The sequence below is a fragment of the Oryzias latipes genome, chromosome 9 (genome assembly GCF_002234675.1).
Source record: "Oryzias latipes chromosome 9, ASM223467v1".
Taxonomy (NCBI): Eukaryota; Metazoa; Chordata; class Actinopteri; order Beloniformes; family Adrianichthyidae; genus Oryzias; species Oryzias latipes.
Genome location: NC_019867.2, coordinates 6,561,234 through 6,585,410, shown reverse-complemented (window position 1 = coordinate 6,585,410; position 24,177 = coordinate 6,561,234). Strand labels below are relative to the sequence as shown.

General features: G+C 38.9%; 2 protein-coding genes across 5 annotated transcripts in view; one reads left to right on the top strand and one right to left on the bottom strand.

Moving 5' to 3' along the window:
* Nucleotides 1–6,831, top strand: part of LOC101156981 (glycerol-3-phosphate acyltransferase 2, mitochondrial) — a 40,752-nt gene extending 33,921 nt beyond the window's left edge. Inside the window, exons 20-23 of one of the 2 annotated variants that reach the window (XM_011478919.3) lie at nucleotides 982–1,102; nucleotides 3,314–3,382; nucleotides 3,710–3,765; nucleotides 6,381–6,831. In XM_011478919.3, the coding sequence (XP_011477221.1) occupies nucleotides 982–1,102; nucleotides 3,314–3,382; nucleotides 3,710–3,765; nucleotides 6,381–6,497 (363 nt within the window). In that variant the 3' untranslated portion in view covers nucleotides 6,498–6,831. Of the gene's footprint in view, nucleotides 1–981; nucleotides 1,103–3,313; nucleotides 3,388–3,709; nucleotides 3,766–6,380 lie in introns of both variants that reach the window. The other variant, XM_011478920.3, reaches the window with a different exon arrangement.
* A 978-nt stretch (nucleotides 6,832–7,809) lies between these two features.
* Nucleotides 7,810–24,003, bottom strand: LOC101155277 (fumarylacetoacetate hydrolase domain-containing protein 2). 3 transcript variants are annotated; one of them, XM_011478917.3, is made up of 8 exons: nucleotides 23,911–24,003; nucleotides 22,837–23,102; nucleotides 22,530–22,746; nucleotides 14,939–14,998; nucleotides 14,705–14,867; nucleotides 11,631–11,739; nucleotides 11,018–11,105; nucleotides 7,810–8,310 (listed from the first exon to the last, which is right to left on the bottom strand). In XM_011478917.3, the coding sequence occupies exons 2-8, from the start codon at nucleotides 23,100–23,102 to the stop codon at nucleotides 8,248–8,250; spliced, it is 966 nt and encodes a 321-aa protein (XP_011477219.1). In that variant the 5' UTR covers nucleotides 23,911–24,003; the 3' UTR covers nucleotides 7,810–8,247. The 3 variants fall into 3 exon arrangements, with proteins under 3 accessions (XP_011477219.1, XP_004072236.1, XP_011477218.1); XM_004072188.4 differs by lacking the exon at nucleotides 23,911–24,003 and adding an exon at nucleotides 23,782–23,843; XM_011478916.3 differs by lacking the exon at nucleotides 23,911–24,003 and adding an exon at nucleotides 23,628–23,785.
* Between the last annotated feature and the right edge of the window lie 174 nt (nucleotides 24,004–24,177).

The following is a 24,177-nucleotide window of genomic DNA, read 5'->3' as shown; positions in this document are numbered from 1 at the left end:
CTTACTAATGCTGCACACACAGGGTGTGCACGTGATACATAGGATGCCCACACAAACTACACTATGATTGATATCCTAATTTCTAACTGTCAGGCTGCACACAAGGAGCGCACACTTATAACATAAACTCCACTAACAAGCCCCTTGCACAGTTCACCGGATTTGGGGAGGGGGGTTACAAAATTATATGTACGACACGTATGCGTCTCACCTACATCCTCTTTCCCCTTACTTACCCTTGCATGTTGTATAAGTGTTTACTACGACGTGTTGCTTGTAGAGTGCCTGTAGAAAAATGTGCATGTACATTTTCACTCTACGGGCTTGCAGAGCGGCCTACAACTTTGATATTTTGTGTGAGTCACCTGTGTTCTTGTTACAGGTTTCACCATCTTTCACCCATAGACAGCCCGTATTCACCCATATGGGCAGTTGTGACTAAGGCTTGAGGCCAAGCTTATTTACAATGTTTAATTTTATAGAGTTGTAGATGCCAACAGACTTTATTTTTAATCACAGTCATACATTGTTTCAGTAGTTTAGTCTGCCTCTCATGTAAAAGTGAGGAGCTGTTGGAAAAAGTTGTATTCAAATAATTGTTTTTAGTTTTTTGCTGCAGAAGAAAACAGTTATTTATTTTTAAAAGTCTTCCATAAAAATGAGATAATCTTAAGATGCCATGTTGTAATGCCTCTCTGTACATTCAGCATGTCTTTACGTTACATTATCCCTCCAGTTAGAGTAAGAAGTATCTTCAAAGTAACTGCTTACCTCACTTTATTTCCAAGTACATAAATGTTCTTCTCCGTATTTGCGGATTCTGCATATTCACAGGTGTCTCTGGTCCCTAAGCTCAGGAAATACTGTAATAGTATTGCAGAAAATGCTGCTGGATCGTTGTAAATCTAGCAAAAAGAAAACACTCTCGCTCCTACAGTCCCATGTTGTGACCCATGCTTTTCATTCTGTCTGCTTTTTCAGATAAGCCAGCCAAGCCGGTGTCCAGACATGCTTTTCTTCCTCTGCAGCATGCTGGCTGGACATCTGAGGACCCTGTGCTGGACCACCATGGCCCTGGACATCGTGGACACCCCTCTGGCTGGTACGAGTTCTGCACTTTGGAAGGAAATCAATCTTGACGTTTATCTGTGTGGTTGAAGTACACCACATTTTATCAGATGAAATAGAAACAAGTAGGGGATGTTGTTCTTTTTGATCTAGTTTGCAATTGAAAGATTTACATTTATGATGATGGGAGATGGCTTTTGAGTAATGATCAATTAATGTTCTCTTCAGGGCCGATATTGATTATTAGTTGTTGATGCAGTCAATAAATTATATTTGTTGCCAATATTTGTTTGCAATAAAAGTAATGGCAACTGAATCTTTATTAACACAAACTCACTTTGTTTAAAAGCTGTAAATGTGCTTTAAAAAACAACCAAAGCAGTTAAAAAATCACTGAAGGAACTATATCTTGTAATGTTGAATTGCCTCCTAAAATGTTCTTCAGTAAAAAAAGGAAAACCTCCAACAAAAACCACAAAATGACTTTAAGTTCAAACAGAAACTAAAGAGGCAGAGTTCTAAGATTCAGTTTAGATCCATCCATCTGCAAGCAAAGTTTGGAAAACAGAACAGTTTAAAATGGAAATGTGTTCATCATGTATGACAGCGTTTGGGGCTTGTAGTCTATTATCTCTGAAGTCATGAATTATCCTGCCTCTATTTACACCAAACTGTCACAGACAGCTTCAGTTCACCCTTAATCTTCAATTATGAATTTTTTGAATTCGCACAAAAGACAACAGACTGACCATTACTTCAGTGCCTCGCTGTCCTGTAGCTTCTTATATTCTATATCGTGTAACTTTAGTGTGCTTCCTGTAATAAAAAATCAAGGCAGATTTGAGGTCTTTATTCTCTCTTGACAGTGACTACAAACTGTTTTTATATCTGTATAGACCCCGTCATTGTTTTCAATGGGAGATGCTACAAGCTGCCGTAAGATGCTACCGTAAATATTTACAGTATGATGATGCGGTTTTCTTCTCCCAGAATGTATTGCTTCTTGTAGTTGTGACAAAATATTCTATTTTTTAGAGTTTTTATTGTGTTTACGTACCTTAAACTGGTGACAAGCAACTGCTTTACGTTCCGTCTCCAAGCTAAAAACCTTTCTACTCTTAATGCCTTAGTTACATGCACTCATTTGGGGGGGGTTGGACCTGTACGAGGGCTGCTGGTTTTTGGTCTCAAGGGAGCGCAGTTCCCTTGAGACTTGTCCGGCTACTTAAAGGGACGTTATGAAAATGGAACGTACCGTTGTCGTAAGAACAATGTAAGTTACATATAATTATGACAAACAGTTGTACTATGTCTATACCAGTCATTAGTGAGGTGCACACACTGACTTCTAACTGACCACACCTGGGTGTGCACATGATACATTAGTGCCCGTAACATGTCCACGCAAACTGAACTCTGATGGTCTCATTTCCATCAAAGTCGAGAAATTGGCTTGAACAGCACTAGCGGTCCTTTGCAAACTGCGCAGGTTTGGGGGGTATTAAAAAAAACACCCGTGCGATGTGCCTACGTCTCACCTACTTACTTCACCCTTAAATCCCCTCACGCGTTGTATAAGTGTTCGCAACAACCTGACGCCTACAGCAAAAATGTGCACAGAGCCGTCTACGACTTTGATATTACCTGCAGACCACCTGCGTGTCCCATAAAGGTTTGCCCATTTTTCCCCTTCAGACAGCTCGTATGCTGCTGTAAGGGAAGTTGTGACTAAGGTTTAGGTGTGTTAACACCTCATGTCCCTACTTTTAATCATTTGGTCTTTGATTCGGACTGGGTCTTTGGTTTGTGGAACCAATCACATGGCGCCGTGGGCGTGATGATGATGAAGACGCAGTATCTGAGCCGAAAAAGAGAGTTTTAGCTTGACCTCATAGCGGCTCATTGCTTTAATAAAAAACAGTTCAATACGTCTATATACGTCAAAACACAGATTTCAGCCGACTGCTTCAGAGTTCTTGATTTGGTTAATCAAGAGTGAGAGGATCTCTGTGGAATGGAGAACTTTAGTGGTGCAAAATTATGAGATAACAGTAAGAAAGGGGAGAAAATGTATTTGCTCTTAAGTTAAAGTGGAGCTGGAAGCTTCGAGCTGCAGTTATTTTTCACCTTAAGCACAAACATACAAGAAAGCAGCATGTCGCTGAAGCAGCAAATACTCCAGCCACTATCTCAGCAGACTGACTTTGCTTTGCTTTTTTTTTTTCTTTCTTTTTCTTTGCTGCAGAGGCTGAGTTTGTGCGACAGATCCACTCCCATCTGTGGAACACAGCAAATCAGAAGAAGCAGTATTACGGTGAGGTCAGCATGACATCCCCTCCCAAAAACACAGACTCGCACAAAGATCCTCCATTTCTTTGTGTCATAACTTTAAAAGCTTGTCACCTTGTCTTTTCCCAATGAATTTGTGCTGTAGCACAGATCAGTCTCCATAGTTGCAAGTTGCTGATATGAAACCTCAGAGAGTTGGAATCTGCTTAAAATGATGCCCTTTAATAATACACCGTCTGAAAATTACCATCCCACTGGTAGAGGCTTTGTTCTGTTATCCCGACCTGGTTTTCTATAATGGATATTTGCCTGTTCTTTTCATTCATGTGTGTCTTTGTGCTGTGTTTCACAGAGAGTTGCTCGGAGGAGGCGGCACACACTGCTGTTAGAACACTAATAGACCTCGGGGTGGGTGACAGCCTATAAATGTGTGTGTGTCCCAGTTCACCCGATTACAAGCACAAATGTCAGAACTAAAACTCTGCAGCTTTTGCTGGAATACAACTATGAGGCCCCACTTCAGCACGGACAGGAACCTGGGCTGGTTTTGATGTCACAGGACAGAAGAAAATTGGGTTTCATGCACTAATGTCGGCCTACAAGAGAATTCATGAGGCCACGGGCGCCGGAGATGAAACATTTAGAGATCAAAGCTTTTGAGGTTTAAAATAAAATGTTTTAGAAGTAATCTTTCCCTTTTATTTAACAGAAATGCAAATTGAATTTAAATCAAATGTATCCAAAACATTAATTTTATTGTCATTTAACCCTTAAGAGTCTGGAACTTTATACTGTTTTTTTACTACTTTACAATTTGCCCTAAAAAATTGCAATTATTTGTAGCTTTTTTAAGGATATTCTTTTCAAAATATTACATGATTTAACAAAAAACCTGAAACTTTACAGAAAATGTAATTCTAAGTAGAATAAAAACTTCAAGGATTTATTTCAAGGGCTGTCATAGACATATCACTCATAATTATCAGAATCGATTTAATTTGTGACTTTCTCGGTTCTTTCGATCCGATTCGATTTTGAATTTACACGGTTTGCACATTTAGACATATTTGTATAGATATACATTAATAATCTGTATATATTTTGAAGATATTTATATGAATCTGATACAGTTTAATTTTCAGTTCGATTCAATTTTATTTGTATAGCCCAAATTCACAACAACAGTCTCGATGGGCTTCGAATCAGTAATTGTAAATGTAAAACATAGACATAAAACAAGGATCATAATTACATAGAATTCAATAGGAAAATACTAAATTGAACTAACGAACTGACTAGACTAAACTAAACGGTCATCCCTGCCCCTCAGACCCCCCTTCACGGTAAGGAAAAACTCCTAAAAAAACGAATTCCGGAAAGAACGAAGAAACCTCAGGGGTGCCCACATGAAGGAGGGATGCTCCCCCAGCGCGAACAGGCGATTTACCAGAACTCATTGAGAAGAATTCACTTATCTAACTCTACAACTACATATTTAAATGGAGTTGGGGGGACGGCCGAGGACGCGAGTCGAGCCAGGACCCTTACTGTAAAATTATTGAAAGGAGAAGCTCCAACAAAAATGTGCGGATCATGATGTTCCGCCTCTCCTGGAGGGCGTTTTAGCTTGGCTACTAGGTGGCGCTAGCATTACACTATATTCCAGAAAATTTGAGCAAAAATAACGTGCTTTAGACTACAAATGGTTAAAAATGTTTTCTCGAAAGAGTTTGGGAAATTCCTGCCTGTGAGTATATGAAGCTGTTTATTTAGTCAACAATGTACGTTTAGGTCGAACGAGCTTTAGCATTAGCCGTTCTGGGGGAAATTCCTTTATACGTTCGCATCAATTTGGCGGACTTTGGTTTTACCGATGTTGTGGGTTAAGTCACTGGAAAAGGAAAGGCATTAAAGATCTATCTCTACTTTTTTGGATTGATTACTGATTTATCAAGCTTGAAATTGATTGAGATCAATTTTATTAATCCAGCCCTAGTCATAACTCCTCTTAAGTATGTTCTACAACCAATTATTTTTAAGCTAATAACTTTTTTTAGCCTTCAGGTTAAATTTTGAATAAAATCTAGACTAATGGGGGGTCAGCATCATTCTTACATCATTGTAAACGATCATGTTAAAGTAATGTAACATATTAACCTGATGACTTGGTTTACCTAAACTTTTCATAGGTTTTTTATATCTATAAGTTTGAGTTTTTAAGCTAGCATATGGGTACTTTTGCCTAAAAACAAATGGATCAATTTTCCAGAGAAAATGTTTTAATTAAAAAGTAATTTTATTGGTAACACCCCCAAAATAATTTGTGTATTGGTCTACAGGTATTGGGAAAAGAAAGTCAAATGTTTTCTTTCCAACTCTCTTCGTGACGATAAAGTCTGCTCTCACTCCACAAACTAAGTGCAAACATTGATGAGAGCAGTTAGTTTGCATTTTTATCATCTCGCTGCGACAGTTTTAAAGTCTGAACGTTGTTTTTCATGCAGCATAAAGCACAAAGATGATCTGATTTGTCCTGTGGCGAAGAAAATCAGCATCTGCCGTCTCCGTCTGCAGACTCTGCAAAGAACAATAAAGAGGAGGGGCAGCATGGCTGACTGGCATCCGATTTAACTCCCATTAGATCTGAAAAAAGATTGAAATAAAATACTTTTTATGGGTCAATATTAGTCCACCAATTTTCCACTGAAATAGTTTAGCGCTCAAGCTTTCAGAGGTTTGATTTTCTCAGGTCGATGAAAACTTCCATTTTAAATTTAGGCATTCATTAACCCATATATAGATATATGTGCTAAAGTCTCCTGTGGCAGTCAGATTTTATGATTTGAGGTAGATTTGGCAATTATCCTCTTGTGCCCCAATTGTGTTTTTTTGCTTTTTTTTTTTTTTGTAGAAAAGTGACGTAAAAGAAGACAAACCGAGCTCCCACACTGTTAAAGTAAAAGTGAACAAAAAAACCCTGATTACTGTCTGTTAACGCTGTGGCTGTGTTGATTTTAATTCAGGTCCTCTTGGAGGAGCGTCAGACAGGAGGTGTCTTCCTGGGTGTCAGTCCTTTGTTCCAGTTGTCAGAGAACAGACAGAAGCTGCATTGCTTCATCACACAGTATCTCTACAGTTAATGTTCTCCAGCTTTGTTCAGCTGCAGAATCTCATCCTTTTGTTAGGGAAGCCTCTGTTCATTTAAAAGCTCTCATTTAAAAAGCTTGTATTTTCAAGTAAATTGCTTATATATATATATATATTTTTTTTTACAACTCTGTGAAAGAGACATTTCTTGCAGTGGTTTTTTTTTCTAAGGTTGGTTGCAAAGAAATAGCAGTAGATTTTTGATGGAGTTCCGGTAATCCACTGTGAAATCGCCGTTTTGGCGTTTGTAATTAAAGCTGCTCCTGTTTTGTGCTTATGTAAAGTCGATAGATAATAAAAGTCCTTTTTTTGTGTTGTACACAGCAAGTCATCTCCTGTGTTTTAACAGAAAAGACCCAAAGCCCTCATTGTGAGTGGTTCTCCTGCTAAACGTGGATGGGCGTGCTGAGTCAGGCCTCTGGAGCTCCTCTGACACGGACCTTTGGACGAGGAGATGAATCGATGTTTGACTTTATTGGGAACTGTGGCATTTTACGGCTGTCTGTGCGGTCGTAAGTCAGGGCAGCTGCTCCGCATCCTCAGCTCCAGCCACTCTGAGTCTTTACTGCCACCTAGTGTTGAAACCAAACAGTAAAAAAAAAAACACAAAAGGAGCAAAACTTCTGCACTCAGGCTTCCAGTTAACGGGGAGAATATTTTTTTTTGTGTGTGCGCCTTAACCTGCTATGTTGCGAAATAATCATAACTATGCTACCCATTTGTATGATTTCTTGCTGCCTTTTAGTGACAGGCAGAAATCCCATCATGCTTCAGCTGATTCATTTATGTTAAACAACAAATAGGCTGATTATGATGACCACTCCAAGATAAATGGTGTTTTTAACATGTTCTAGTATCTTACTGATGACGTAGGTAAGAAAGTTTAGCTCAAAATTGCATTTGAGTATTTCCGTTTAAAATATTCTAAATCAGGAGCAGTTTGGGGGGGGGGGGGGGGGGGGGGGCACGGAAAAAGCTTGTGTGATGTACTGGTAATGTTAGGTTGGGGGTGTGAGGGGTTGTAAGCTAACCAGAAGTGTATGTGAACAAAGGGATGATGGGAAATGGAGAGGATTACTCTGCACCAACAGTCCGGCGCACAACTTCTAATGAAGTGCCGCTCTACAGAAACTGTTCTAGAAAACGACAGTTTTTGGCTAAAAACGTCACAATTAAGACCACCAGGAACACTTTTACAATAGATTAAAAGATAATTAGAGAGAGACTTTAAGATCTTTACTCTAAAAATTACTTTTAGCAACCTTTCAGTGGATAAAAAAGACAAAAACAGTAAAACTCAATTAATTATTTATGAAATTTCCGGATTTATTCCAACTTGTCTCTCATATGCAAACCCCATACCTCAGAAAGTTGCTGCTTTCACCTAAATAACAGAACAAACCAGCTTCATGGTTCTGATTGGTTCAAAACATCAGAGCTTTTATTTTTACCCGTTAAAATAAGTCAAGAGGTTCACGGGTTCTGCTGTATAGCGAGTAGGAGGCAGCGGATGGACACTTTTACAACCGCTGATCACAGTGATTCATTATGTTGAGTCACATAATTGCAGACTTCCATGTAGTAAAAAAAAAACCCAATGCATTTTCAATCCTCGCTTTTGTTGAAGTGTCCAGAATAAACACTCATCAGGGACGCGGTGCTAAAGTTAGCTGCTGGTGATTGAACAGGGGCTCTGTCTGATCAAAGGTGGCATCTAACTGAACTGCTGGCATTCCTGGAGGTTCAGATGACTCTGTTGATTATGGAGCCTAACTGGTCTATCTGGCACTCCACCACGTCTCCTTTCTGAAAAAGAGCGGAAAAAAGGATAAAATTCACAAACGGCCCTCTCCACATTTAGGGTTAAAGGTCTGGATCCCTTCATTGTTTCTATTTGTTAAAAAAAAGACAAATTTAACTCAATTTAACTTATAACGTTGACATCTTGTTTCTTCAGATAAAAGGAAAACTTTGGCATTTCATTTTAGGCATTAGGTTATACCTCCTTTCAGCAATATCAAAGTCAGGCAGCACTAACTGCTAAAATCTGAGAACCTTTCAGTCTTTTTGACATTTCTAGGTCACTTTGTCCACAATGTGGCACAGAGTTTATTTTGAGTTGCACAAGCCGTGCTCCTTTTTTTTTCCATCTCTAATTGATTCAGCTTACAAAATGTCCTGTCAGCAAAAGATCATTTTCTCTTCTTTTTCTCCAAGAGACACTTTTTGTTTTTGAGCCAAATGTTTCCAAACTGCATCTTATCCGTTTTAGACCTCCACTAACAAACCTCTGATAACAGATTTAGTGTGGACGGCGCTGGAAAGATGCTCGGCTTTAGGGAGCAGTCTCTCTAAAGTCTGCTAATTGGTCTTTTGCGGTATTTAAAAAAAAGTCTTTAATTTGCCGTTTTAAGCGTAAAGGCTTTTTAGGGCTTCAATTATCAGATATATTTGGAGGTACTTCAGAGTGCAAGTGGCTGCTGCTGATGCTTGTTGAGAGAAGTTTTGAAGCGTCTGCTTAACCAAACAAATATGAAGTATTCCAGGTCGGGATTCTGTTCTTCCCTAAAAGTTGATCTGGAAGACGGTTGGGTCGATCCTTGCAGTCTCTTTAGACTGCTTCAGAGATGTTAAAAATGTGTAGATGCCGTGAGAACAGATGCAAATGTCAACCAGCCAGTGATTAGCAGAACAGTTGGCTGACGTCCTGTTCCTGGCGGGGTAATTATGCCCCGCCGCCGTCCTGGACTGTCAGGAACCAGATTGTTTTTATCAAATCTTCTGTCTTCCTTTGCCTATCAGGGAAAATTTAGCCCCCGCCACTTATATAAAACAACTCAACAAAATTTGCAAACACCTTGTGTGATGTTAATGCATGATGAGGACAACCAACCCGAAAAATGATGACATGGTCGCGGGCTAAACCGTCTAAAAAGGACCAATTGGGCCAAAATGTCAAAATCCACCAACGAAAGCAAACCACACGTGTCGGGATATCCAAAGCAAATAATTATGGGATTTTTTTTATTTTTTACTATTTAAACATTTCAAACAGCTGTCAGAAACTGTCACTTTTCGCGCGTGAACCTGAGATGGAATTAAGTTGGAAAGCTGGTTTAGACTTGATGAAAAGGAGGAGGTTTGTTCTGGCCTGCAGGTGTCAGGACGTTTTAAACTTCTGAAGTAGTTCACGTGCAAACTTCTCAGGAGGTCTTCCTTCCGCAGCACAGGTCATGAATGTGAATTTCTACAGCAGCAGTACAGAAAAAGGCTGTTTTTGAGAGAAAGTTTGTTGTTTCCATAAGGAAATAAATCCTGGATAACAAGCATTTGAACCAGCACCCCTAAACAAGCCTGTCATTATTTTGTCTTCCTATAGAATTCTTACTTTATTTGAAGCAACTAATAAAATATTAAATGCATATGTCTACTGGCTGTAGGGAAGCAACAGAGTTGCCAACTGTTCTCCTTTTGCAGGTTTCTCACCAACTCTTCATGAAAAAGATGCCAAGTGTTGTTGAGGTCAGGAAGAACATTGATGTTCTGCTGTTCTCTTCAGATTTCATTCCTTTACAAATCCACAGCAGCAATCAACAGTTTAAATTTCAAAATAAAGATCCAAGCCAAACAGCAGCAGTTTTAAGACGGAATTGTTTGGATTTTTTAAGGAGCTCGACTTTTAATAAGCCATTTATAATCCCTTTTTTGGATCTTTGTCACATAATAGAAAAAACATATGGTAATATTTCACAAAAAATATTTTAAAAGTCAATTAAAATATTTGTTTTAGTCAAGAAAAGCTTTTCAAACTGTCTGGATTCCAAAATTTAAAACATGTTCTCTTATTTTTGAGAATCCTATCAAATCTAGGGAACAGCGGGTATAGTGAAAGGAAATGACCAGAGTCATGCATGGTGGTGTTAGTGTGATGGTCTGGGGCTACTTTGGAGTTTTAGGACTTGGGTAATTTGCCATAATTGCAAACAAACCTTTACTTTCCATTACAATGTTTAAATAAAAGATGCTTGGTCATCAGAACAGTTATAGCCTTTCAAAAAGAGAATTAAAAACTAAATGAAATGAAATGAATAGTCTTTCATACATACCATGATGCATACAAGAAAAATAACCAGTAAATGTAGAAACAACTTTGTTTTTCAAAATGAAGTTTTTCCAGCACTCTTTCACAGAACTGCCTTGAATAAATGTGTGGTTCTGGTTCTGTACAGCTGTGGGTGAGACTGAATCCTACAAAAATGCAGTGAAGGACACTTTGATCAAAGTCCCGTTTCTTTAATTTGTTCTGTTGAATTTATACTTTTACAGCCAAACACCCTTAAAAATGGATGTATTTCTTTGTGTTGAACACTCTCTTTCCCTTTTTACTTACTAAAAGGACACTTTAGGTGAGATGACGCTCAGTGCTTTTTAGGGTTTGAAGGGTGTTTAAAGTGCAGCGTGTCACGCCTGTGAGAACCACATCTGCTCTGCCATCTGTGTCATGCACCATCACCTTAAGAAAGACGGGCGGTTTCCTGAACACGCCCACACCTGGAGGGGTGCCTGTCAGGAACACGTCTCCTGGAGTTAGCGTCACAAACCTGAGAAAAATAAAATAAAAAATAATATGAAACGCGTAAGCTTTAAGCATTAAGTCGTGATTCTGTATTAACAATCATCATTCCTATGGAGGATTAGTGAAAGAACTGCATAATGTCCAAAAACTATAATTAAGTCTATAAACTATGCTAAATGTGCTGTGTGCAGCAAGTAGTAGTCCCAAAAACAACAGCTTTGTCTGTAGTGATTCAGCTTGGCAGGCAGAGGCTTTATCAATGAATGACTAGTTTAACATAAAGAGTGTCAGTCGGGATAGATAAGTCTCGGCTGAGGCCTGCAGTTTTTGCACCGTCAGATGAACAGAGGAACCTCCCTTGTGTGGTGATGCTTCATGCGCTCATTCCAATCCTGACATGATTTGATAAGAAAACGTTCCAAAAGCAGAAACTACTTACGGCCCGTGTTAGTGGGGAAAAAAAACAGAGAACATTTGGAATGTTTTATGCAAATCAAGGCAGATGGTGTCGGAGTGAAGCTCCCGTGAGTGATGAGAACACTGGAGTTACTTTGAAACCCATGAAACCAGCTCTGCTGTCTTGAAGATCATCTGATCAGTGCAGCTGCTTTGGACGACATCTCCATTGACCAGACAGCGGATACCCAAGTTATGAGGATCTGGAGGAGACGCACAACAGTCAGGGAGTCCATTTTGAAGATCACAACCAGATGATGATATTTCAGCTTTTATCAAAACGTGTTCTCTTCTAAAAACAAACTCAACTGTGGTCGATTCTTCAGGATGTCTATTAAAAGTGAGAACAGAAACCCCGAGAAAGAGGTTCTGGTCAAATAGCCTGAATGTTCTATATAATTGTGATGTCCTAAATGCCATTTTGCTCTACCATGGACATGTCACTATCTCTTTAAATGGTCTGTCTTGCTTATCTTTGCTTGATACAGACCGAATACGTGTTGATAAATCATTTTATTCTTCATTTATCAAATAACTTGTAAGTTGATATGCATTTAATGATCAGAGTAAATGGTAGATATTTCTTTCATCAAAACGATCTTGGAAATTGCACGTGGACTTTGTTTCCTTCAAACAAACTTTAGCTGTAAAGAGGTGAACCTTCTCTCTAAAGTGTTGCTTTGTATCCCTTAGCTCGACGCTTACCTGCTTCCTGACACCTGAACCACACAACAGCCCTGGACTAAATACACACTCAACTGTCAAACATCAATAATGCATGGACAAAATCCCCACTTACACTTCCTTTTAAACTGTCATTTTATGCACACTGGTAATACCTGCCAGAAGTATTCATCACACAATGTTCATTTGTATATAGATTTATCTGCTAAAGCATTCTGGATGGATTCAAACTGCAGCTCGTTGTTGTGCATTTGAGACGTGCAATGACAGTAAAGGTGAGTTCTATTCTATAAACCACTTTCCTCCACTGGTTAGTCCTCATTCATCACCTGCAGCAGAGCAACCAGCAGGTTCTGTAGCTGTCATTTTAACAATGCGTCACACAGCGTATCAAAGAGTCCGCTTTTGTAAAATATGATTGAATCGTTAAAAAAAACAACATTAAAAAGTACTCATGTGGGTAATTGATTTATTTCTTACGTAAGTGACCATGCAGATTAACACCCTTCAATCGCATTGGACGGTTCACACCTCTGCATTGTCCTTTTATCGTGGACCAGTGCATCGTAACATTTTACTGTTGCCATACCTACAGCTTCTAAACAGAATAAAGCAAGACTCTGCCTTAAAACTGCATACAGCTAACTCTTAATACTCCTTAAAGAAGTTCTTTTTTGTTCATTTAACTTGTTGTTTTACCCTCTTTCCAGTACGGGTATAACCTAAATAATACCCCTCATCAATCAAGCGGCATCATGGGTAATGAAGTTTTCACACAAACACAATCTGATGATTTTAAACTAATTTCTGCATCACTTTTTTTTTTTTTTACTCGTGATATAGTAGACATTTGAAGTTCTTTTGCATTTTTCTTACAAAGATTAACTTTCTATTTTTCAATGATATAAAAACGAAATGTAAGAATGTCACAATAACGGAAATTTAATCTGAAGTGAAACAGTTTTGTGGACTACAGGCCTGCAAACAAAATTCAACGGCCAAATTAAAAAAAAATAAAATTACTTTTTGTGTACACAACATTGCTTCACACTTGGAGCTCAACACCTTTAGAGTATTTTTCTCAATTCTAAAAACTGTTTTTGTCTTAATTGTTGGGATTCTTATTCAGTCCTGCAAAATGTTCACCTCTATCAAACCAAAGCACATCCTCTCTGTTTTCAATCATATTAATGATCTTTAATAAAGTTGGTTCTCGCTGGTTTGTGGCACAAAGCTGGCAGCTATTCTTCCCCATCGAGCAATCTTTCAGCCTGCCGCAGAACCTCTGGTGATCGCCGCTGTGCCAAGTCAGGCTGTAAAGTATTAAACTGTCAGTGAGTTAATTTAAGGAAAGATGAGCACTTCAGCTTAGATTAGCGATGCTGCGACTTCTTATGTGGCTCCTAACTGCAGCGGCAGCCATGCCTCCACTGATTCTCAATTACTCGCTGAATCAAAATGTTCCTTTCATTTGTGGACCTTAATGACGTCTTTCTGTGGCATTTTTAAGTAGCTAGGGAGAGGCCTGAAAGGGAGAGACAATCTTTCATTCTGCAGCTGTGAAAGTTCTTCATTTTCAAATTCACCTGAGTCCTTGAAGACCCACTTTGATGAAAATTTTATTTTTTGGTGTTTTTAACATGTTCTTATGTCATTTATTTATGATGGAGGACATGCATTAAGAAAATTAAGCTTAAAATGGTATTTTTAAGTATTACTTTATTCAAATTGTTGTAAATTGGAAGCAGACAAATAGAATTCTGTTTGAAAAAGAGTGCAATGTTAATATAGAAAATACCCTGAGCCCTTCACTCTGATGCATCCACTTGTAGACAAATAGATCCATGTACGCATTTGCTTTCCTCATTCCAGCTGGTATCTGGCTCAAAACTGTACGGCTGGATAGCTCCAATATTTTTTCTGCACCAGTACAAAAGGTTGTGGGTGTGAGAGGCTGTAAGCTAGCAGGAAACTGCAAAATCAGAGAGGTCCCAGCAATGGTTGCTCTGTGCCAACAGTCCCACACACAACTCTGAGGTGGATTTCAAATAAACTACTGCAAAAACTGCCCAATTGATAAACAAAGGAAACACTGGGACTGCTTTTAAAACGGCTTCAGAGATAATTGAAGTGGGACTTGAAAGATTGTGAATTAATCGTCTACACAAGATCTTCATCTTGCTAACCTTTTTTTGTTTGGCCTATTTCAGAATGCCTCCTCCCATGCTGGCTTACATCTAAAGTCATTCTAATAAAAGCATCTCAGTATGAGCTTTTCAGGGATGTTTAATGATGGTCTTTGTTTCCTTTCTCACATTTAGCATGTAATCGCAGATCCACGCCTCCGATTCACAGATTTGGAGCCTGTTAACTCCGTTTGCTGCCGACATCCAAAATCACAGATAATTACATGATTTGCCAGATTGACTCTAATTTCCCTCGTCTGCCGTGTTCTTCCTGCTCTGGCTCCTCATTAGCGCTCACCTTTCACAGCGTCCGAGGTCACCAGGGCTGGGCCGAGAGGACAGAAGCTGTCAAACGTTTTTCCCAGCAGCCACTGCTTCCCATTGCGTTTCATCTGCCAGTCACGGGCGCTGACGTCGTTGGCCACAGTGAACCCGGCTACATAGGAGAGAGCGTCTTCCACCTGGAAAACAGGAGTGGAAGTAGAGTCCCGGTGGAAGTGTGGCAGGTGAGATGTGATCGCCCGATGCTCACCTTGATGTGCTTTCCTTTGCGTCCAATCACAAAAGCCAGCTCCACTTCCCAGTCCACTTCCTTTAAGTTCAAAGGACAAATGACTAAAAATGAAGACTTGTGTCCCAGTTTGTATAGACCCACTTCTTTTGATCAAGTGTTCCCGGTGTTTTTTTTAATGATGATAATAACCAAAATCAAAAAAAACCTGTGTCGTTTTCTAAGACAAATCTGCAGAGCAGCAGGAGTTCATCAGAAATTCGCCTATGAGTTGTGGGGGAGCCTGTTGGCATGGAACAACCCCACCCCCTTACCCTCCTTTTGCTGAGAGCTCTCCGTTTACACACTCTCACACCCCCCCAACCTAAAATGACCAGTGCTACAAAAATGAGCAACGTTGGAGCCATCCAGCCGTACAGTTCTAAACCAGATAACGGCTTTTTTTGGTCAGCTCCTGATTCACAACGATTTGAATAAAGAAATAGAGTGTTTCTTGCTATATCGCAGTTCACCTTTCACGGTCCCATGGTTTAGCATGCACATTGCGTGCAAACAAGGGAACACTTACATTAGAAATACTATTTTAAGCTTAATTTTGTTAATATATGTCTTCCATCATGAGAACAAATGCCACGAGAACATGTTAAAAACACCAAAAATAATGTTTTTAATTGGATTAAGCCTTTTTAGGAGTTTTTCTGGTTTGGAGACTTAATACATAATGTCACATTTTTAAAATGGTAACATCAGATTATTATAAAACATCAGCAATTCATATGAAGCCTTCTGCAAAAAGTATGTTTGCCTTTATTGAGAGCTGCCCATGAGAATGAACAGTACTGTATAAAAGATAGAATCTATGCTGCAGGAAGAAGGAAGATTCATAACTAATGGATGATGGAGAAGTAGAGGGAATCAATAATCCTGTACTTCCTCTCATCCTTTTTAATCAGGTTTAGTATTTTCTTTCCCACGTATTTGTTGTGACATGCTTATCCACACTGACCACACAGTTTAACTGCATGTTGGCATCAGTGCTCCATCGGAAACACACATCCATTCTGACCCACAACTCCACCTGTGCGTCAATAAGCTGGAAGGCATCGCTCAGCAAAAACCCATCTGTCCCACTTCAGTCTGGCAGCGTGAAGGGACCTTGTGCTATCCGTTTGCAGATGTTTTTGATCGTTCCTCCATTCACTTCAGCCAGATGGAAAATGTCTGGGGGGGTCCTCAGAGGGGCTGTTTGTCAAAAACATGTACAACCTTGTAGTACAATTCCAGACACTTCTCTGTTCACTCTCAATCATCTTTGAGTCACTCCATTGATTTTTTTTTTGTTGTGTTATTTTGACAGATGAACCGACTTCCTGTTGACTTCAGGCTCTTTTGATCATTTCCTAACCGTCTGTTAAATAACAGAACTCTGTTTAACACACGCGTGACATAGTGCCTGTCACAAGACCTCGAAGCCTTTCCCAGGCTTTAAGCCTCGTGGGAAGAAATAAATGCTGCAATTCCTCAAACGGCCACTAGAGGCTAGTTTTAGAACTTATCTGCTAATTTTTGTATTAATATGTCCAACTTAAAGCCAAAATGTATTTTCTGTAGAGTTTTTCTGTTGTTTGTTGCCTATTTTCTGTTTTCTAATATAAATACATTTTAGCAGTGAGTCTTTTTGATTGACAGATGTCTTGTCACATAATGTTTTGCAGTAAACTGTAAATGCTGGCTGATCGTATAGGCCTTATTACTTGCTAAAGTGCTCCAGTGTGCTAGCATCTATAAGCTTTAGTAAAATCTTGTATGAGAGAGTGAAGCCAATAAAACTCTGACTCCACTTTGTAAGAAAAAAGTTGGTGTTGCCTTTCACGTTATCAGTCCCATTTGTTGTCACACCAGGGAGGTACTGGGTCCCATGTTCAGAGTCTTTATTGCGACTCATGGATTTGAAGCTACGATCTTTCTGTCTCAAGGCAGACACTCTCCCACTAGCCCGTCTAGTATTTCTACTGGACATCCGGTTGTTTAAAAAAATGTTCGAAATCTTTAGTTGAATAAGAAAAAGCGCTCAACACATGGAGGCGTTGGATTTTTGGAGGCGAAAAAAGGTTTTAGAATGCAATTTTTGATTTTCTAAGTAAACATTACAAATGTATGAATTTGCTAACACAAACATTGCACTGAAATTGGGATACCATATGTGATTTAATGCATTAGAACCTTTTATTCAAATCTTTTTCAAAGCAGTTTCAATTGGATGTGAACATCCAAATATTTTTTTTACAAAATACCTATATTATGCAATTAGTGCAATTAAACCACACATTACAGTAATGTACAAAGCAAATCCAGTTGGGGTTAAACAGATGCAGTCTTTGGCTCATTAGATTCTTTCATTTCTCCATCAATTTATAGCTTTTCTATCCAGTTATTCAATTCAATTTTATTTATATAGCCCAATATTACAACGATAGTTGTCTCAATGGGCTTCATGCAGCTAAAGCTTCTTTTCAAAGTTTTTCACTGATCTCCTCCACAACAGTGTGGAGGAATCACTGCCTTTCTTTGTGCTTTCAACTCCAGTTGGAAAAAAGTAAACTACTCAGGGTTCAGTAGATTTGTATTCATGCACGTGCTCTGTGTTCACTCTTTAACCAATGGAAATACAGAGTTGAATGCTCCAAACCACAGGCCCTGTTTGTCAGAGACTGCTGTTCCATCCCTGAGAAGAACAACACCATGTGAATACTGTTGGAGGATTTTAGCCCCACATTCTCACAGTCTCTTCCATGAATTACAATGACAGGCTGAGCTCTCTGGGCTTGAGCGTCCCTGGAATCAAAGATGGATTTCCACGCAGACCTCAGACAGTTTGAACCCACGTCTCCTCCAACCCGCTGATCGACAGCAGAGTCCCAGAACTGCATGAACAGCCCTCCCCAGCTCCCCGTGAACGCATGACGGCGAATAAAATGAGCCCAGCTGGAAAGTTTGGATTGTTGTCAATGAGATTATAAAGAGAAAGTAAAAATAATTCATGTTTATACATCTGTGACTTTTGTAAAATGGGGTTAAACTCACCATGACAGGGATTTCCTTTGATTTTATATTTCTTTTAACTTCCTAAATGCACAACAAGTAATATTTAAAATTTAATATACATTTTCTTTTTTTAAGCAAAATGTGATTGGGCATTTTTCAGTTCATCCGCGGGTCTAAAGCAGTGATCTGTCAGTCAGGAGGGTTTTTCTCTGATAGAAATGCTGCTCAGCCACCGGCCTGTGTGGTTAATACGCCACCCATCTCACCCTCAGCCCCAGTGTCTGATCTCATGAAAGTCATGTAGGCAGCTTTTAGATTTTCCTTCACAAACTTTATCTTCAGTTGAGAAGATGTACTGACACACTCACAGGATTTACAGACCGGCTATCACTTTTTCTACTGACAGAATAAAACATGAACAAGACCTCTTGTTCTGGAGAAACTCTCTGGTCTGACAAGAGTCATAAATTAAGTGTTGAACCCCAAAAACCTCATGATGACCTTTCAGAACATCCTGGCAGCAAAGTTCAACACCAAGATGAAAAGCCAAAAAGAAGGATTTTTTTTTTCCATTTTCTTTCCAAGAGTGTTGGGAGCCACTGGTTACTTTAGATAATGGATCACCATGGAAACCGAGCATTTACACCTCATATGGACACAGAGTCTATATTTTTTTCCCTCCTCCACAGATCGTACAAAACAACCACTCATAGGCCTAACCACTATTCTCGATGACAATGAGCCGACCGACCACACACGAAGAAGAGATTTCCTTTCTGAGATGGAAACTGATGATTCTCAAATTCAAATGAACTATTTTTTCAGTACAACAAAACCTACATCGATTTTAAATACTCTTTTTGAATTAAAATAGAAAACTGAAGGAAAATCATTGGAAATATTGAAATCAAGAAAAAAAACTAAAGTGAGACACGTTGTACAGAACATAATTTGACACAAAATATATATTGTAATTATCTATGTAGTGTTTTGTTTAGTTTTTGTTTAGTTTGTCCTGATTTTGTAGTATTGATGTACTTATCTGTACTTTTCACATTACTACTAATAATAATAGATTTGATTTGTAAAGCGCTTTAAATGGCACACAAAGATGCTTTACAACATGTGAGTAAAAACAGTCAATAAAAACACTGTTATGAGAAAATACATTGTCATTTCTCATTAAAAAATTTGATTACACTGTTACTGACCAAGATGTAACATCAGTGTTTCTGACCATGTCATAACATTCTTCCTATTCTGTATTTCTGAAGAAAGCATTTTTACAGGAGGCTTTCTTCGGGTCGGTGAGTAGCTGACATCGCTGCAGACCCCTTGCTCCCATTGTACCTGGGCCCGTCCCCGTACGGGATGGTCGGAGCACACTGGGAACAATGCGTCCCGGTGCTGCAAGTGGGAGGCGCTACCGGGAGAATCCTGGTTAGTTTCATGTCCTCCACTTAGTATTATGCTTAAATTCAACGGGTCATCCTCCAAAAAACAAAACAATAAGCAGTTCTGCCAGATAATGTGGAAAAAGTGTGAAGTTCATGCTACCATTAACTTTGAATAAACTACAAGATCAACCTAGACGTTCACTATTGTGAGAGTAAACTCACTCAGATCTTCCTAAAATGTTTCTAGGAATTTCCCTTTATTAGCTGACAGTAATAATTTACTTCTGAAAAAGTCACATTCTTGTTTTTCCAGCTCTGTTTATAGAACTTGACAGTCAGCCGGCATCTGGCCCTTTCCAATATGGCGTCCAACTTACAAGCTAGCATAGCGACTCTAGCCTGTATAGCTCATTAGTACCACCCACAACAAGTGTCACAGTTTTTTTTTTATTTTGCCTAAAAACAGCATACCATAATCATAATTAAAAGACCACTGGGAACGCTTGGATAATGGATCAAAAGATGCTCGCAGAGAGATTTTAAGAGACAATGTTTCCACCCCATTTCTACCCAGATGGTGAATTTTTAACTGAACTATTTTTTCAGTCAGTGTTACTGTTGGATAATAACACTGTGCAGCTGTTAATGTCTGGGTTTTAGGCTACATGACAGTAATTACTGTGGTGTTACAAGTCTGACAGAAGGAAGACAAACGGAAAATCCATTGAGGTTTTTTTTCCAGTTGGAGTTTCAGTGATTCCTAAGATGCAGTTGCAGATACAAATAGTGTCACAAAGGCAGCTGTTCAGGTTTGTTTATAAGCTGATGTTTCTGATTGTTTAACCCAGGATTCCTCATATCTGGATATTGGGACAAATAATGAAATCAGAGGACATAGAAAGACATTTACTTTTACAAACTTTAAAGGAAATTTCATAATAGGTTTATGGCATCGAAACTATAAAAAAAATGTTTAAAAGTTTTTTTATTCTGAACATAACCTCTGGCCTTTGTGGAGTTTAAGTGTGACATCATTAAAAAACTGTTTTATATTAAACTAATGAAATTATTCATGTGGATTACATCTACAAACTTTAAGTTCATTACTTTTTTAAACATAAAAAGTCATTGCATTTTTCATATTTATTTAGATGTTGCTTCTTTTCCTAATAAAACAGTAAAGATTCAGGTTGAAGAAATTGAGATATAATAAGGATGGATAAATAGCTCCCTCTGGTGGTGAAAGAATAAAACTACTTTCTCAATATGTGAGTGAAAGATTCTTCAAATAAATTTAAAAACTAAATAAAAACCCATTTTTACTTTCAAACTAACACACACCCCAGAATGCCCTGACAAGTACAGACAAAGTCAGGTTTGAGCACAAATCAGGTGGAATATCAGCTCCACCAAATTTAAATCATCACCAAAAAATGAAGTGAGAGAGTTTGATCAAAGAACACAGAGCTGAACAGTCGAATAAATAAACGTTTAAACTGAAACCGACAATATTCTAAGAGATTTTAAAGTGTCACCAAAAAGACACAAACAACCTGCTTCACATACTTAGGCCATGTCTGAATTCTCTCACTACATCCCAGTTAGTGTAATATATCGAGCATTTGTCATTTGTTTGGGGCGTCCATATCTACAATTCTAAAGGCCAGTGCCTTGGAAATTTCCCAGAAGTCTCTAAAACTAGTGTGCATCCATGCTCAACAGATTCTAGAATATAGACCATTGCATCCAATTTGTCATTTGAAAAAACTTTATGTAAATATATTTTTTATCATCCAAATTTACATCATCAGAACCTGGTGGATTCATAAAAAGTCTGTGTAAAATGTTCTTATTTATTAGGTTTTTACTTTGGGAAACGGATGACATCATTTTTTTTTTATTAAACAAAACATAGTGAGTGTGTGTCTGAACTGAATTAAAATCTTGAGGACTGGTTAGTCCCGCTCTATAAAGTCTTTTAGGGGTTAAAGTGTAGTGAGGGGAATTCAAGTATAACATGGGTTGATTCACAGGACACAATAAATAATTAAAGAGAGTATAAAAGCAGAAAACTGAAGTGATTGTTGAGTTAAACTTTAGACAACATTTAATTATGAAAAATGCACCAAAAAAAATTTTTTTTAATCAAACTACAGAGTCTATGCTGCAGGACACAGAAGAGAGTGAACCTTTGTCCTCACTGCAGTTTAGTACGTGAACTCTGACTTGCTTCACAAACCTTATTGACTAGTCGCTCAACTGAAAGCAGAACTTCTCTCTATACTATGATCACTCAATAGCACTAGTCTTGTGTCGTTGCTGTGTTTCCCTGATGTCCCACGTCTGTGATATTTACTCCTTTTTTTTAACAACTACAGTTCTTCTGGGTTCAAACTAGAAGGATCACTTTCAAAAAATTTCTGCTGTTTTGCAGGAATATTTGCTTTTTTTTTAAACCACTAAAGTGGAGCCAGTTATTTAAATATTTGTGCATTTTGTCATACAGGCGCCAAATTTGGCATGGATTGTACCCTTCTTTCAGAAAAGCACACTAGCCACGAAAAATCCTATATTTAAAAAAAGATATATATATATATATATATATATATATATGTATACAATCACACACTCACATGCACACACACCCACACACGCACAGACACACATAATTGTTTTCTGTGGTGCCCCTCACCTTTAGAGACTACATTTTACTAGGACAAGTAAATATTGAATATTTTTGTAACAATTGAGTGTATGGCCGCCATCTTTACAAATTGCTGCCATTTTGGATTTTTCTTGTGGGGTTGACGTGCTTTTTTGCAAGAGGGGATCCTAAGGTACATTCATGCCAAATTTGGCGATTGCACCACAAAATGATGATGCTGAAACATCGACCTAGCCAGCTCAGCTACCAAACCTGGCAAGTTTTTCTTATTTTTATGGCTGCAGCAGTCTCTGTCTGACTGACTGCAAAGTCCAGATTGTTTTTACTTAATGTGCCTTTGAGCAAAAACTACACTCCTGCCACATCCTTAAAAACTCATCTGGTGTTTAATTTCTTTTGACACGGCTTCGCCTTAAAGCCATGTTAGTTCAACATTTGACAGCTCAAGATGGGTTTCATTAAGTTATTTTACAGCCGGTTGGTCGTGCCGGCGGCTTGCACCCACCTGGCTCTCTGAGGGCAGAATGATGTCGTCATACGGCCCAGTGATGGCGCTGGGGAACTTGCTAAAGATGATGGGTTCTGTGGGAATGGGGGCGTTCTGCTCCGTACAGTGGTCCCGATAGTTCATACCCACACATACCACCTTCTCTGGGCCCAAAACGGGTGACAGCAGCTGAACGTGTTCTCGATTCACCACGCACTGACCTGATGCTAATGCTCTGGGGAAGAAAAAAAGATGGTGTCTGAAAATTAAATATCAAAACGAGATGGATAATCACCAATATTTGGTGGAAAAACTGTTGGCACACCTCTGTGCACACTCTAGTCCTTTGTCCCCCATCTCCAGCAGCTCTCTCATGGTAGATGGCATGGAGGGGTCAAAGGCCTTCAGGTCCACTACACTGAGCCCCTCGCCCTCCTCCACCCCCACTCGGATGTCTCCTCCATCCCCATGGCGACAGAACTGAACCAGCCGCATCGCTGCTCCGCTCAAGCCTCGTCTTTGTGCAGCAGCTGCTGGTCTCTGACAGATGAACGTCTTCAAGATGGACAATGTGTGAGAAGCAAATCTCATCTGCGGAAGAGCAGGAGGAAATGAAGACGATGGGTCAGCATATTCCAGGGGTCTAGAATAAGACTTTGCTGCTCCTAGTAGGTTATGATCAGTAAAGAAACAGGCCCAAATGGCTTCTTTAGTATTGGTTCATACCGTCTCTTTTTGCCATTTTCTAGTACAATTGAGTGAAAATAGTTTTACAATGGTTCAATATCTGTCTGCATCATAAAAAATATTATTTAAAAAATTTAGAGCACATTTCTCAAATGTTTGTTTTTATTTCTCTTGACATTTATCTAATAGTTTATGTCTTAAATAAAACCCTCTAACACACGGGGGGCAAAATTCTCCACTGAAATCTGAGGATCTGTTTGAGCAACATGAGCAGTTAACCAAGAAGCAGAAGCTGCCAAAACTGATCAGATGCAAATCAGCAGGTGTGCAATAATAACTAAGCGGAAATAAATGTCAGCGCGTGCTACTTTTCAATAATAACACAGACTACAGCCATTCTCCAAGAACTGTCAAACTCTGCCAGCCTACCCGCTTCCCGACACTTCACATACACGAACGCCTTTCAAAACCACGCAGCGCTCCAACACACAAGTTAAGCGACCAAATCCACAGCCTCTGCTGTCTTGTACTTTGTACTCAGGTATGGAGTGATCATACTCAGGCGCTCAATATCCCCACTCACCTCTACAATTTAGCAAAATACCAAAAACCCCAATCATTTCAACTACTTCCGGTTTACGTTTGTAGTCGAAAGTGTGCAAAAGCAAGAAAACGATGCAACGAACAACAACGATTATGACACATTTTTTACCTTTTATTGTAAGCTTATTAAATAAACTATAGTGTAGATTTTGTTTTAGGTGAAGGTTTCTTTGTAGATTTTCTTTATAAACTACAAACCCCAACAATGTCCGGACGTGTGCGCTTCAGGAAAGTGTGTAAATCTCCCCTTAAAATAAAAATCACCAGGTTAGCAAAACATACATATTTCCATGCAAAAGAACAAAGTATACTTTTATATTATTAGTTACTGTTGAATTAATGTACAAAATGTCTCGCTAGCATGTTAGCTTGGCTT